This window comes from Mauremys reevesii, linkage group 1, assembly GCF_016161935.1.
Source record: "Mauremys reevesii isolate NIE-2019 linkage group 1, ASM1616193v1, whole genome shotgun sequence".
NCBI lineage: Eukaryota > Metazoa > Chordata > Testudines > Geoemydidae > Mauremys > Mauremys reevesii.
The window spans coordinates 357,182,674-357,196,023 of record NC_052623.1 but is presented as its reverse complement, the minus strand read 5'-3'; the positions used below and the strand labels follow the sequence as shown (position 1 = coordinate 357,196,023).

The window sequence follows — 13,350 nt, the reverse complement described above, 5'->3', positions numbered from 1 at the left end:
CAATTTTTCATTTAGGGTTTATGAAGAAACCCCCCAAATTTCCTCCATAAAGGGCTAATTCATTGTTCTTCTGCAGTCTTCTGAAGCAGCTGGTGCGTGACAGTCATTGAGACAGAATACTGCATTAGATTGGTCACTCCTCTCTTCTAGCCTGGCAACTGCTACGTTCTCATGTGAAGCAGTAATTCTAGGTGCAGATCCTCGTCCAGCCTCACGTAGTGCAGCTCCAGTGAAGGCAGTGGAACAGAGCAGATTTACACCATGGGAGGAGGTTTGTGTTTTGTTTTGATTAAAAAACCCTGTTTTTTTAATTAATCAGCAAGGGTTGTTGACTCGCTGAGGTTTACAAACCAGAGCATCATCTTGTCATGCTGGACTGCACTCGTTTGTCAGTAGATGTCAGGGGATTGTTGGCCACTTACTACAACTTAGTGGGTTTTATTCATGGCCCTCTCCCAGCACCAAAAGAAAGGGGAAGATCCAATCATAAATCAGGATCCTGAGACTGACAGTCCCTAGGGCCAATGGCAAGAGCCCAACACTGCGGGTCAGCCTGATTGACAGGCAGGCAGGCCAATGAGGGAGTCAGGAGCCCGGGGTCCCATCCTCCGTGTGAGCTGGAGCTGCCTCAGTGGGAAGCCAAACTAAGGTGAGAGCAGCAGCCAGAGCTGAGCAGAGCAGAGCCTCAGCAGCCTGACGGGGAGGGAGGAGTTGAGAAGTGTCTGTTGGGGACACACACAGAATGGTGCTCGCAGCACTCTGGAGGAAATGGAGACTGAGATGGATTTACTGCATTTCTTCAAGTTTGGCAAGGGTATAAACCTTCAAGTCAGTGGGACGGCTCTGGTACCCGCATGGCCCCTCAGTATGCCATCATAGAAGATGCATTAACTTGGCCTCCCAGAGCCCTTCACCAAGAGCCTGTCCTGGGGAGGGTAGGTTTGAAATCACTGGCTGCCTGCAGAGTCCCAGGCTCCCCGTGTCCCATCCAGTCGGGAGCGGGAGAGCGGTCATGTGACCAAATGACGCAGCCGCCTCCACTGACAAGAGCTGTCTCATGTACCATGGACAGCGGCCCCACATGTCTCCAGAGGTGCTGGCCGGAGCCCCCGAGGAGGCTGTGAAGTGCAGGACCCTGCCCCTACTGGCAATGCCACTGCAAACACCAAAGAGGTGCATCTCGCTGTCTTTGGTAACAGGTACTCAGCAGCAACAGGTGGGCACTGCCAGAAGGGGCTGCTGCTTTGCACCCCCACAATCCCTGTCCATGATTTTGAGGGTGAGGTAGCCTGTCCTTTCATGACACCCACTTTTGCTACTAATGTCACCTTGACAGTCATTCTCATTGCAGCCACTAGAAAGTCATTGGAATAACACAAGAAATGTATTGGGCAGAAACAATTTTAAGATGAAAGACAACTGAAGTGTTCAATGTGTATGTCACACCCTCTGATGCTGAGATTAGTCCCTTAATCACCAACGCTGAGGAAAACAGCTCCATCCAAAGGAGGACTTACAAAGGCAATCAAGGTTGTTTGGTAACTAATTAGGACCACCTCCACAAACAGCATCGCAGATCCTCCAGGCAACCCTAGGAACCATATAAAAGTCCTCACGACTCAGTACGCTTCTGAACACTTCTCTGGACTTCATCTCCTCGGTGAACAGGGTAAGTCCAATTCAACTCAATCTCTTTCTAACGCCAGAGACGTCACAGTAGGGCCTCTTTTCATTTAAGGTGGAATCTTGCACGGACTCACGGTGATATTTATCAGGGGTCAAGGTGTTCTTCCATAACTATCTTGTGTCATTATTCAGTTGTAGGCACTGGTGGATTCATGATCTGAAGCTAAAGGAGGGACTTTGAGAGCAACATATACAATTGGGAAACACATTTTCTATTAACTGGAAAAAGAAGGAGGGTATTGAAATCTTTTCAGTAAGTTTAGAAAGTCCCTTAACCATTTTTCACTTAGCTGGATTAGGAAGAAACTTTCCCAGGTTAGTCCAGAAAAGGCCAATTTGGGTTTTTTTTTATTCAAAAGCAGCTGTTACTCCTCACTATTGGAGAAAAGAGAATAGATTAATTTGACAAGTGGTGTGCTCCAGTCGAACAATTCCTATGTTCTCCTGAGCAGAAATATCCATGAAGGTGCTTCTCCTCAGATGATGTAATTTCATGTCTCTCCATGGAAGTCAGTGGAGCTGAAACCATTTTACCCAAGCTGAGGAGTCTGTCTTTAGTGATTTGTGTGGAGAAATGTAAAGTTTCTGTTTATTCATCAGCAAGTTTTGATGACTCCCAAGGTTTGGAAAACCAAAGAGTCACACTGTGATACTGGTCATAACTGGTTTGCATGCGGGGGTTAATTCCTGAAATGAAAATAGATGATTACCATGATCCCAGCCACGTTCTCTTTGAGAAATGTTTTAAATGGTTCTAGAATCCCAGGTGTCCATCATGGAAATGGTTACACTTATTCTAGTCTGTGTTTTTCAGACAAAGTCATTGAGAGGGGATGAAAGGATCTGGTTGGGAGGGAAGTTTACTGCGAGTGGACAAGAGGCATAGAAAGAGAGAACAGGAACAATGACATGATCACACACCTACAGCAGGGTTGCCCAGAGGAGTTAGGGGGCCTGGGGCAAAGCAATTTTGGGGGCCCCTTCCATAAAAAATGTTGCAATACTATAGAACACTATATTCTTGTGGAGGCCCCTTTGGGGCCCGGGGCCTAGGGCAAATTGCCCCACTTGCCCTCCCCCCCGGCAGCCCTAACCTAGAGACTAAGTCCACTTCTCCTCTCTCTCTTGGCCCCATGCAGAGCTCACTAGAATTGTAACCGAGCTTTGAAGCCTTTTTTCCACCGGCACTTCTACCTTCTCTTTACTCTAGTGCCTGTTGTGTGTTGCAGGTTTACCTCCACCCCAGAAAGATGACTTTCTCCAGCCTGTCCTATCCAGAATGCGGGGTGGCCCGACCCAGTCCAGTGACTGGCAGCTCCAACGAGCCATGCGTTAGGCAGTGCCCTGACTCCGAAGTGGTGATCAGACCCTCACCGGTTGTCGTGACCCTCCCTGGACCAATTCTCAGCAATTTCCCTCAGCAGAGTGAAGTAGCAGCCGTAGGAGCACCTGTGGTTGGAGCTGGTTTTGGAGGCTCATTCGGATTGGGAGGATTGTATGGCTATGGAGGCCATTACGGAGGATTGTATGGTTTAGGGAGATTAGGTGGTTACGGGGGCCTTTACGGTTACGGGGGATTATTGGGCCATGGGGGATACTATGGTTACCCCAGCCTTTACGGTTATGGGGGATTATTGGGCTATGGGGGACACTGCGGTTACCCGGGCCTTTATGGTTATGGGGGATTATGTGGTTCCGGAATATCTTCCCATAGGTACCTCAATGGAAGCTTTGGGCCATGTTAAACCTGCCAAGGAACATCCAAGAACCAGGAAATGAACAGCCAGATACAGATTCACGCCTGACCTTTTGGGCATGGCTTTCAGAAGTGCTTTGCAAACAGGGCTCCAGCTGAGCTCAGTGGAGCTGTGTGTGCTCAGCACCTTGGGCTGATAGCCATGCTGCATTTCTAATGTTACGCTTTATGAGTCTGTCCGCCAAAGCTTTCTCAACCATGTGCTGATGCTTTTATTTACATATGGACTCATTCTGAATTACACACATTCTTTCTGCTCTGTAGTATTTCTTCCTCTAACTGTGTACTGCCAATTTCATTTGCATTAAAAACTCTGCTGCATCATAATATCGGTTTTCTGGTTCTCCTTCTTCCTCCCTCCTTGCTTAAAAATTAGGTTCGGATGAAATTCCTCCTTGTGTTGTCCCACTCCTGCCCCTCCTATTCCCCAAAGCTCAGTACCCTAGACCAAACCAAAGCTGGAGCCAGGACTGGGAGCCCAGCCCCACCGTCTGCCAGAGTTGGGGCTCTCAAGAGCAGACCCCAGCCTGTATCCCCTATCCATGGCAGATGGCGGGCCCAAGGTTCCCCACAGCTGCTTGCGTGGTTCTTAATGTGACCCTGCTCCTGCTTCTTGCCAAGACGATGGTAGAGTCTCATGATTAAGAGGAAGGGCAGGGGCTCAGGCCCACATAAAAAGTGGACCCGACCCATAGTGGTTCCTGGCCCCCTTTCCCCTTCCCGTTCCCCCCCACCACCGTATTTTGTACCAGGAGTCCGATCACATCACAGGCCCTAGCCCTAGAGAGAGATTGAGTGTGGACTGTGATAAGTTCTGTCCTGCTCCCAGCTTCTGCCCTTGGGGCAGGGAGTTTGTTTATAAACAGAGGCAGGGTGCTGAAGATAATAAACGGTTTGTCCGTAAATTAAATAAAGGTTCCTTAGATGATTCTGAAAGCATTGCCAGGCAAGCCAGTAAAAAGACAGGAAACCAAAGGTTGGAATAAATGGTCCATTTTCAGAATGGGAATGAAAAAGTGCTGTCCTCCAGGGAGGTGTACAAGGATGAACATATTCATAAATGATCTAGAAAAAGGGGTAACTCGTGACGTGGCATAATTTGCAGATGAAACAAAATTACTCAAGATAGTTAAGTCCAAAGCTGACTGCAGAGGACTCTCACAAAACTGAGTGACTTGGCAACGAAATGGCAGATGACATTCAATGTTAAATGCAAAGTAATGCACATGGCGAAATATAATCCCAATTGTATCCACAAAATGATGGGGTCTAAATTAGCTGTTACCCATCAAAAAAGAGATCTTGGAGTCATTTGCAGTACCAGGGCCGGCTCCAGCTTTTCTGCTGCCCCAAAAGGCAAAAAAAAAAAAAAAAAAAAAAAAAAAGAAAAGAAAAGACGAGCGGCGGCACTTCGGCAGCAGCTCGATCGTCCCATTTCTTCGGCAGCAATTCGGTGGCGAGTCCTTCACTCCCTCCATTCCTCTTCGGTGGCACTTCGGCGACAGCTCAAAGAGGAAGACAGGGAATGAGGGACCTGCCGCCGAATTCCCGCCGAAGACCCGGACCTGCCGACTCGATACTGGACGGAGTGCCACCCCTTTGTATTGGCTGCTCATAGCACCTGCTTCCTATGCTAGTGTCTGGAGCTGGCCCTGTGCAGTACTCTGGAAGCACTGTGCTTCCAGAGCACTGCAAGTGTCTAGGAATCCTTCTCACTATGCCTCTTTCATCCTGAACTGCGGAACGCTCAGAAGACTTACAAATTATCTCCAGTCATCAATGGGACAGACACAGAGTAAGTAGCTGGCCTGAACGTGCATCAAGACCATACCAGGGAACTACATGTAAATAAGATTGTTGACAGTTTCATCCAGAAAGCTACAGTGAGATGAAATGTCTTTAAACTGGGACATTAATAAAGACAGCTTGTATGTGATTGCAATGTTTTTAATATACAACAATTCATGATAATTTAATTAGGTAGTTCATAATAATTTAATCATTATTAAAATACTAAAGATACCAATGATAGACACATATTCAACAATTAGAATATGAAAGAAGTGTATAATGACGCTGAAAATAGCCTATCCCCACAATTGCCCCTCGCACCCCCCCAAACACACACAACTCTTCAAAAGAACCCACTGGCAAAGACAAAAGTCAGTGCATTCGCTTGACACCTCCTTTGCATTAACTTTGCAATGCTGGAGATGAGCTTATAAAATCTAGAGCAATGGGACAGAAATGGTTCAGCTTCATATAGAGATTTTGTATTTCATTGCACCAATACAACTCAGTTAAATTAATCTTCTCATTCTATACCCTCATGTGTTTATCAACTGGTCAGCAGCAATGTCCATACTGATGAAAGTCTTGTCGTCAGTCAGTCCTCCCTCCGTGAAAGCAACAGCAGACAATTATTTCGCGCCTTTTTCCCTGGATTGCCCGGGCAGATGCCATAGCACGGCAACCATGGAGCCCGTTCAGCCTTTTTTCACTGTCACCGTATGTCGCTGACAGACGTGGTACTGCAGTGCTACACAGCAGCATCCCCTTGCCTTTGCAACATAGCAGAGACGGTTACCAGCCCTACTGTACTGTCTGCTGTCTTTCAAGTTGATAATGACGGTTACCAGTCATATTGTACCGTCTGCTGCTGTCATAGGTGCTCCTGGCTGGCCTCGGTGAGGTTGGCCGGGGGCACATGAACAAAAATGGGAATGACTCCCCAGGTCATTCCCGTCTTTAAGTTTTGTCTAATGGAGAGTCAGTCCTGCCTAGAATATCAGGCAAGCCTACTAAAGAAATAGAGAGGCAAACAGCCACTCTGGGTCAGAGCCCCAGACATCCCGCAGAAATGATGAGCTGCATGCTATTCTAGGGGGTGCCCCTGCAACAACCCCACTCGTTGCTTCCCTCCTCCCCTACCCCTCCTGGGATACCGATGCAGTTATCCCCCCATTTGTGTGATGAAGTCATAAAGAATCCATGAATAAGAAACAACACTGACTTTATTGCCTCTGCAAGCAGAGATAAAAGGAGGGGGGGGAGGCAGCCTCCAGCTGCTATGATATTCCAGGCAGGACTGAATCTCCATTAGACAAAGCTTAAAGAAGGGAATGACAGGGAGTCATTCCCATTTTTGCCCAGACACCCCCAGCCGACCTCACCGAGGCCAGCCAGGAGCACTCACGGGATGATGATGACGGATATCAGTCCTACTGTACCGTCTGTCATCAGGAAGGGAAGGGAAGGGAATGTTGCAGTGTAGCACTGCAGCACCGCGTCTGCCACCAGCATCCAGTAGACATACGGTGACATTGAAAAAAGTCGAGAAATTATTCTTTTCCCTTTTCTTTCATGGAGCAGGGGTTGGGGGCTCACAACATATACCCTGAACCACCCGAGACAATGTTTTTGACCCTTCATGTTTTGGGAGCTCAGCCAAGAATGCAAATGGTTTTCGGAGACTGCGGGAACTGTGGGATAGCTAGAGTCTTCAGTCCCCCCTCTCTCCCTCTGCGAGCGTCCATTTGATTCTTTGGCTTTCCATTACGCTTGTCTCAGCTCCTTAAGTTTCACACAGCACTGTGTTGAGTCCCTATTGTAGCCTTTGTCTATCATAGCCTTGGAGATTTTTTCAAATACTTTGGCATTTCATCTTTTGGAACGGAGCTCTGATAGAACAGATTCATTCCCCCATACAGAGATCAGCTTCAGTATCTCCCGTACGGTCCATGCTGGAGCTCTTTTTTAATTCTGGGACTGCATGGTCACCTGTGATGATCGTCATTCCACGCTGGGCAAACAGGAAATGAAATTCAAAAGTTCGCAGGGCTTTTCCTTTCTACCTGGCCAGTGCATCCGAGTTCAGATTGCTGTCCAGAGCAGTCACAATGGTGCACTGTGGGATAGCGCCCGGAGGCCAATACCGTCAAATTGCGGCCACAGAAAACCTAATCCGAGATGGCAATACCGATTTCAGCCCTACTCCCCTCGTCGGAGAGGAGTAGATATCGATATTAAGAGCCCTTTATATCGATATAAAGGGCTTCCTTTTGTGGATGGGTACAGGGTTAATGCGATTTAACGCTGCTAAATTCAATATAAACTCGTAGTGTAGACCAGGCCTCAGTGTAGCTCCAGTGAAGCCAGTGGAACAGAGCAGATTTACACCAGGGGAGGAGGTTTGTGTTTTGTTTGATTTAAAAACCCTGGTTTTGTTTATTCATCAGCAAGGATTGGTGACTCGCTGATAATAATAAAAACCCACCTCCCGGAGTGCTCTTAATTTTCTCTGATTGTTACAGCCTTTGAAAAGGTCTCTTTAGTAACTTTCCTTAGAGGTCAAATGTTCTTAACATTTAAGACATATAGTGTCATATTGTATTTTCATTTAGACACAGTTAAGAATCATCCAGTCCAGTCACTGTAGATACATACCCAGGATTTCTTATTATAACTGTTTCCAGAGCTAAAACAGTCTTTTAGATCAGTCATTTGTAAATGCAAGTTGAATTTTTAAATTTCTTTTTATGTTTTGAATCTTTATACCTTTTAATACCTTGAACTGGATTGTGTTTTCATTTGTGCTGGAGAAATATCAAATAAACAGGTTACAATGTTTTTAAGACTTTATTTCTAATTGCTGAGTAATTTAATAGGAAAAGAAAGCACACTGCCATTGGAAAAAGATGATAACATTTGTATCTACTGGAAATACACCCTCAGGCGTCTTAAACCAGACAGTCTCTACGCAAAAGAATAAATGGACACAAATCTGACATCAGGAATCATAACATTCAAAAACCAGTGGGAGAACACTTCAACCTCTCTAACCACTCAGTGACAGACTTGAAGGTGGCAATTTTGCAACAAAAAAACTTCAAAAACAGACTCCAAAGAGAAACTGCTGAACTTGAATTAATATGCAAACTAGATACTATTAACTGTGGCCTAAACAAAGACTGGGAATGGTTGGGTCATTACACCAATTGAATCTATTTCCCTATGTTAAGTTCTCCTCACACCTTCTATGGGCCATCTTAATTATCACTTCAAAAAGTTTTTTTCCTCCTGCTAACGATAGCTCATCTCAATTGATTAGACTCTGCCTGTTGGTATGCATACTTCCACCTTTTCATGATCTCTGTATGTATAAATATCCCCTGTCTGTGTGTTCCATTCTATGCATCTGAAGAAGTGAGCTGCAGCTCATGAAAGCTCATGCTAAAATAAAGTTGTTAGTCTTTAAGGTGCCACAAGTATTCCGGATACAGACTAACACGGCTGCTACTCTGAAATACAAGGAAGTATTTCTTCCCACAATACATAGTCAACCCGTGGAACTCATTGCCAGGTGATGCTGTGAATGTCAAAACCTTGGTACCTCCATTGCCCCCATCATCACACAGGCATGAATGGATTTAGCCTAGGAGGCAGGGAATCATTAGCCCCATTTGAAAGGGGGGAATCTAGGGCACTGAGAGATGAAGTGACTTTCCTGAGACTAAGCAGGGAGTCTGTGGCAGAGCAGAGACTCAACCTCAGAACACCTGAGCCCTAGGCCTGTGCTTTAACCAGTAGGCAACCTTTCCTACCCTGAGGAAGGGAACCTCCTGTGTCACTTTGAGTGAGTGGGTGGAGTCAGGTGCTAGACTGAGCCACCAGGACGGGGAGCAGAGAGAGGCAGAGTGGGGATGGGGCCTTGGGCAGAGTAGGGCGGGGCCTCAGGAAAGGGGCAGGACCAGGTGGGGCACCCACCGGCAAAACCAAAAGTCAGAACCCATGACCGTCTCCTCCACCTCTGAGCGTGCTGCTGCTCCCGCCTCCCTCCCAGGCATCCTGCGTGAAAGCCTGGGGGGTGGTGGTGAAGGGGAAATGCGGCACGCCCAGGGAGGAAGCGGGGCCGGGGATTTGGGGCAGGGGTTGGAACGGCATCTTTTTTTATGTGTTTGCTTCCTCTGATGTTAGAACTTGGCTACGCCACTGGGTGCGGCCTCGTGGCCCTCCCACTATCAGGAAGAATCTGTCATCGTTGGCCTACAGTCAATTATGTGATCTGGTGGCCACTTTTCTTGAAACTAAAGGGAAAACGTACATGAAGTGAAAATCTGTCACTAAGTCTTTGCAGGAAAAGACTCTATATACCCAGGGCTTTGAAAATTACCACTGAAGAAGTGCCAGTTACACAAGGAGGAATTTCATCCGAACCTAATTTTTAAGCAAGGAGGGAGGAAGAAGCAGAACCAGAAGACCAGTATTATGATGCAGCAGAGTTTTTAATGCAAATGAAATTGGCAGTACACAATTACAGGAAGAAATACTACAGAGCAGAAAGAATGCGTGTAATTCAGAATGAGTCCACATGTAAATAAAAGCATCAGCACATGGTTGAGAAAGCTTTGGCGGAAAGAGTCACAAAGCGTAACATTAGGAATGCAGCATGGCTATCAGCTCAAGGTGCTGAGCACACACAGCTCCACTGAGTTCAGCTGGAGCCCTGTTTGCCCAGCACTTCTGAAAGCCATGCCCAAAAGATCAGGGGTGAATCTGTATCTGGCTGTTCATTTCCTGGTTCTTCCTTCTTCCACGAATATTCCTGGCAGGTTTAACATGGCCCAAAGCTTCCATTGAGGTACCTATGGGAAGATATCCCGGAACCACATAATCCCCCATAACCATAAAGGCCCGGGTAACCGCAGTGTCCCCCATAGCCCAATAATCCTCCATAACCGTAAAGGCCGGGGTAACCATAGTATCCCCCATGGCCCAATAATCCCCTGTAACCGTAAAGGCCCCCGTAACCACCTAATCTCCCTAAACCATACAATCCTCCGTAATGGCCTCCATAGCCGTACAATCCCCCCAAACCGAATGAGCCTCCAAAACCAGCTCCGACCACAGGTGCTCCTACGGCTGCCACGTCACTCTGCTGAGGGAAATTGCTGAGAATTGGTCCGGGGAGGGTCACGACAACCGGTGAGGGTCTGATCACCACTTCGGAGTCAGGGCACTGCCTAACGCACGGCTCGTTGGCGCTGCCAGTGACTGGACTGGGTCGGGCCACCCCACATTCTGGATAGGACAGGCTGGAGAATGTCATCTTTCTGGGGTGGAGGAAAACCTGCAACACACAACAGGCACTAGAGTAAAGAGAAGGTAGAAGTGCCGGTGGAAGAAAGGCTTCAAAGTTCGGTTACAATTCTAGTGAGCTCTGCATGGGGCCCAAGAGAGAGAGAAGAAGTGCACTTAGTCTCTACGTCAGGGCCGCCGGGGGCGGGGAGCAAGTGGGGCAATTTGCCCCAGCCCCGGGCCCCAAAGCCAGTATCACAGTGTGACTCTTTGGTTTTCCAGACCTTGGGAGTCACCAGAACTTGCTGATGAAGAAACAGAAACTTTGCTTTTCTCCACACAAATCACTAAAGACAAACTCCTCAGCTGGGGTAAAATGGTTTCAGGTCCACTGACTTCAATGGAGCAACATGAAATTACATCATCTGAGGAGAAGCACCTTCAATGGCTATTTCTACTCAGGAGAATATAGAAATTGTTCGACTGGAGCACACCACTTGTCAAATTCATCTATTCTCTTTTCTCCAATAGTGAGGAGTAACAGCTGCTTTTGAATAAAGAAAAAAAAAAAACCAAATTGGCCTTTTTTGGACTAACCTGGGAAAGTTTCTTCCTAATCCAGCTAAGTGAAAAATGGTTAAGGGACTTTCTAATTTACTGAAAAGATTTAAATGCCCTCGTTCTTTTTCCAGTTAATAGGAAATGTGTTTCCCAATTGTATATGTTGCTCTTAAAGTCCTTCCTTTAGCTTCAGATCATGAATCCACCAGTGCCTACAACTGAATAATGACGCAAGATAGTTATGGAAGAACACCTTGATCCCTGATAAATATCACAGTGAGTACGTGCAAGATTCCACCTTAAATGAAAAGAGGCCCTACTATGATATTTCTGGGGTTAGAAAGAGATTGAGTTGAATTGGACTTACCCGGTTCACCGAGGAGATGAAGTCCAGAGAAGTGTTTAGAAGCGTACTGAGTCGTAAGGACTTTTATACGGTTCCTAGGGTTGCCTGGAGGATCTGGGATGCTGTTTGTGGAGGTGGTCCTAATTAGTTACCAAACAACCTTGATTGCCTTTGTAAGTCCTCCTTTGGATGGAGCTGTTTTCCTCAGCGTTGGTGATTAAGGGACTAATCTCAGCATCAGAGGGTGTGACATACACATTGAACACTTCAGTTGTCTTTCATCTTAAAATTGTTTCTGCCCAATACATTTCTTGTGTTATTCCAATGACTTTCTTGTGGCTGCAATGAGAATGAATGTGAAGGTGACATCAGTAGCAAAAGTGAGTGTCATGAAAGGACAGGCTACCTCAGCCTCAAAATCATGGACATGGATTGTGGGGGTGCAAAGCAGCAGCCCCTTCTTGCCAGGGGCGGCTCTAAGCATTTGGCCACCCCAAGCAGGGCGGCATGCCGCAGGGGGCGCGCTACCGGGCGCCGGTCCCGCAGCTCCTGGTGTCCTCTTGCAGACGTGCCTGCGGAGGGGCCGCGGCTCCAGTGGAGCTTCTGCAGGCAGGTCTGCGGATGCTCCACCGGTGCCGCGGAACCAGCACTCCCTCCGCAGTCATGCCTGCAGGAGGTCCGCTTGTCCCGCGGCTCCGGTGGATGTCCCGCAGGCATGACTGCGGAAGGTCCGCTGGAGCCGCCTGCCGCCCTCCCGGCAAAATGCCGCCCCACGGACGCGCTTGGCGCGCTGGGGTGTAGAGCCGGCCCTGCTTCTGGCAGTGCCCACCTGTTGCTGCTGAGTAGCTGTTGCCAAAGGCTGCGAGATGCGCCTCTTTGGTGTTTGCAGTGGCATTGCCAGTAGGGGCAGAGTCCTGCACTTCACAGCCCCCTCGGGGACTCCGGCCAGCACCTCTGGAGACATGTGGGGCCGCTGTGCATGGTACATGAGACAGCTCTTGTCAGTGGAGGCGGCTGCGTCATTTAGTCACCTGACCACTCTCCCACTCTCGACTGGATGGGACACGGGGAGCCTGGGACTCTGCAGACAGCCAGTGACTTCAAACCTACCCTCCCCAGGACAGGCTCTCGCTGAAGGGCTCTGGGAGGCAGGACGGAGAGACGGATTTGTCAAAGGCCACGAAAAAAATTGTTGTGAGAACGCTTGAATCCTAATCCTTAATTGGGGCCATCTAATCCCACCAAAAAAAAATCTGCTTTTATAATAATAGAACCCTGTGCCCACATACAACTTTAATAAACCTGCAGTGCTTTGAAGTCCTTTGATTTGAGGAACCCTCTGATCATCAAGCATAATATCACTATGAGATCTGGTTTATGTGGAGGTGAACAGGCACATTAAGGTCAAGGTTACACAGGGAGAAAGTGGCAAAGTCAGCAATAAAACCAGTCATAGTGATTACTCACCCCATGCTCACCACTGCTCCTGACACGCACTAATTTAGGACTGAATATTGCACAGACACTCTGTGATTCTGAAGAGTAGAAAGGGTTGGGGGGTGGGTCAATTTTTTTCTCATATCGAGGTGCAGGCCTTGGTATCTTCATGCGTTAGAAGGGAAGGCCTGGATTTTCAGAGCAAGACATGCATTGGGGACACGAGAGCCTATTAACTTTAGTTGGAACTTGAGCATTCAGATCCCTTTGGGAAATCTGAAAAATCTGACCTCCAATTTTTCATTTAGGGCTTATGAAGAAACTCCCCAAGTTTCCTCCATAAAGAACTAATTCATTGTTCTTTTGCGGTCTTCTGAAGCAGATGGGGAGTGACACTCATTGAGACAGGATACTGCAATAGATGGGCTACTCGTCTCTTCCAGCCTGGCAACTGCTACGTTCTCACGTGCAGAAGTAATTCTAGGTG

The 13,350-nt window shown here is 47.5% G+C and overlaps 2 protein-coding genes across 2 annotated transcripts; one reads left to right on the top strand and one right to left on the bottom strand.

Annotated features, from left to right (window-relative positions):
- Positions 1 to 644: 644 nt before the first annotated feature.
- LOC120386905 (scale keratin-like) lies at positions 645 to 3,679 on the top strand. Its single transcript, XM_039506919.1, has 2 exons — positions 645 to 1,669; positions 2,916 to 3,679. The coding sequence occupies exon 2, from the start codon at positions 2,937 to 2,939 to the stop codon at positions 3,429 to 3,431; it is 495 nt and encodes a 164-aa protein (XP_039362853.1). The 5' UTR covers positions 645 to 1,669; positions 2,916 to 2,936; the 3' UTR covers positions 3,432 to 3,679.
- A 6,376-nt stretch (positions 3,680 to 10,055) lies between these two features.
- On the bottom strand, positions 10,056 to 10,560 carry LOC120390830 (claw keratin-like). Its single transcript, XM_039513737.1, has one exon. It carries the CDS (start codon positions 10,548 to 10,550, stop codon positions 10,056 to 10,058), a length of 495 nt encoding a protein of 164 aa, XP_039369671.1. The 5' UTR covers positions 10,551 to 10,560.
- Positions 10,561 to 13,350: the final 2,790 nt, after the last annotated feature.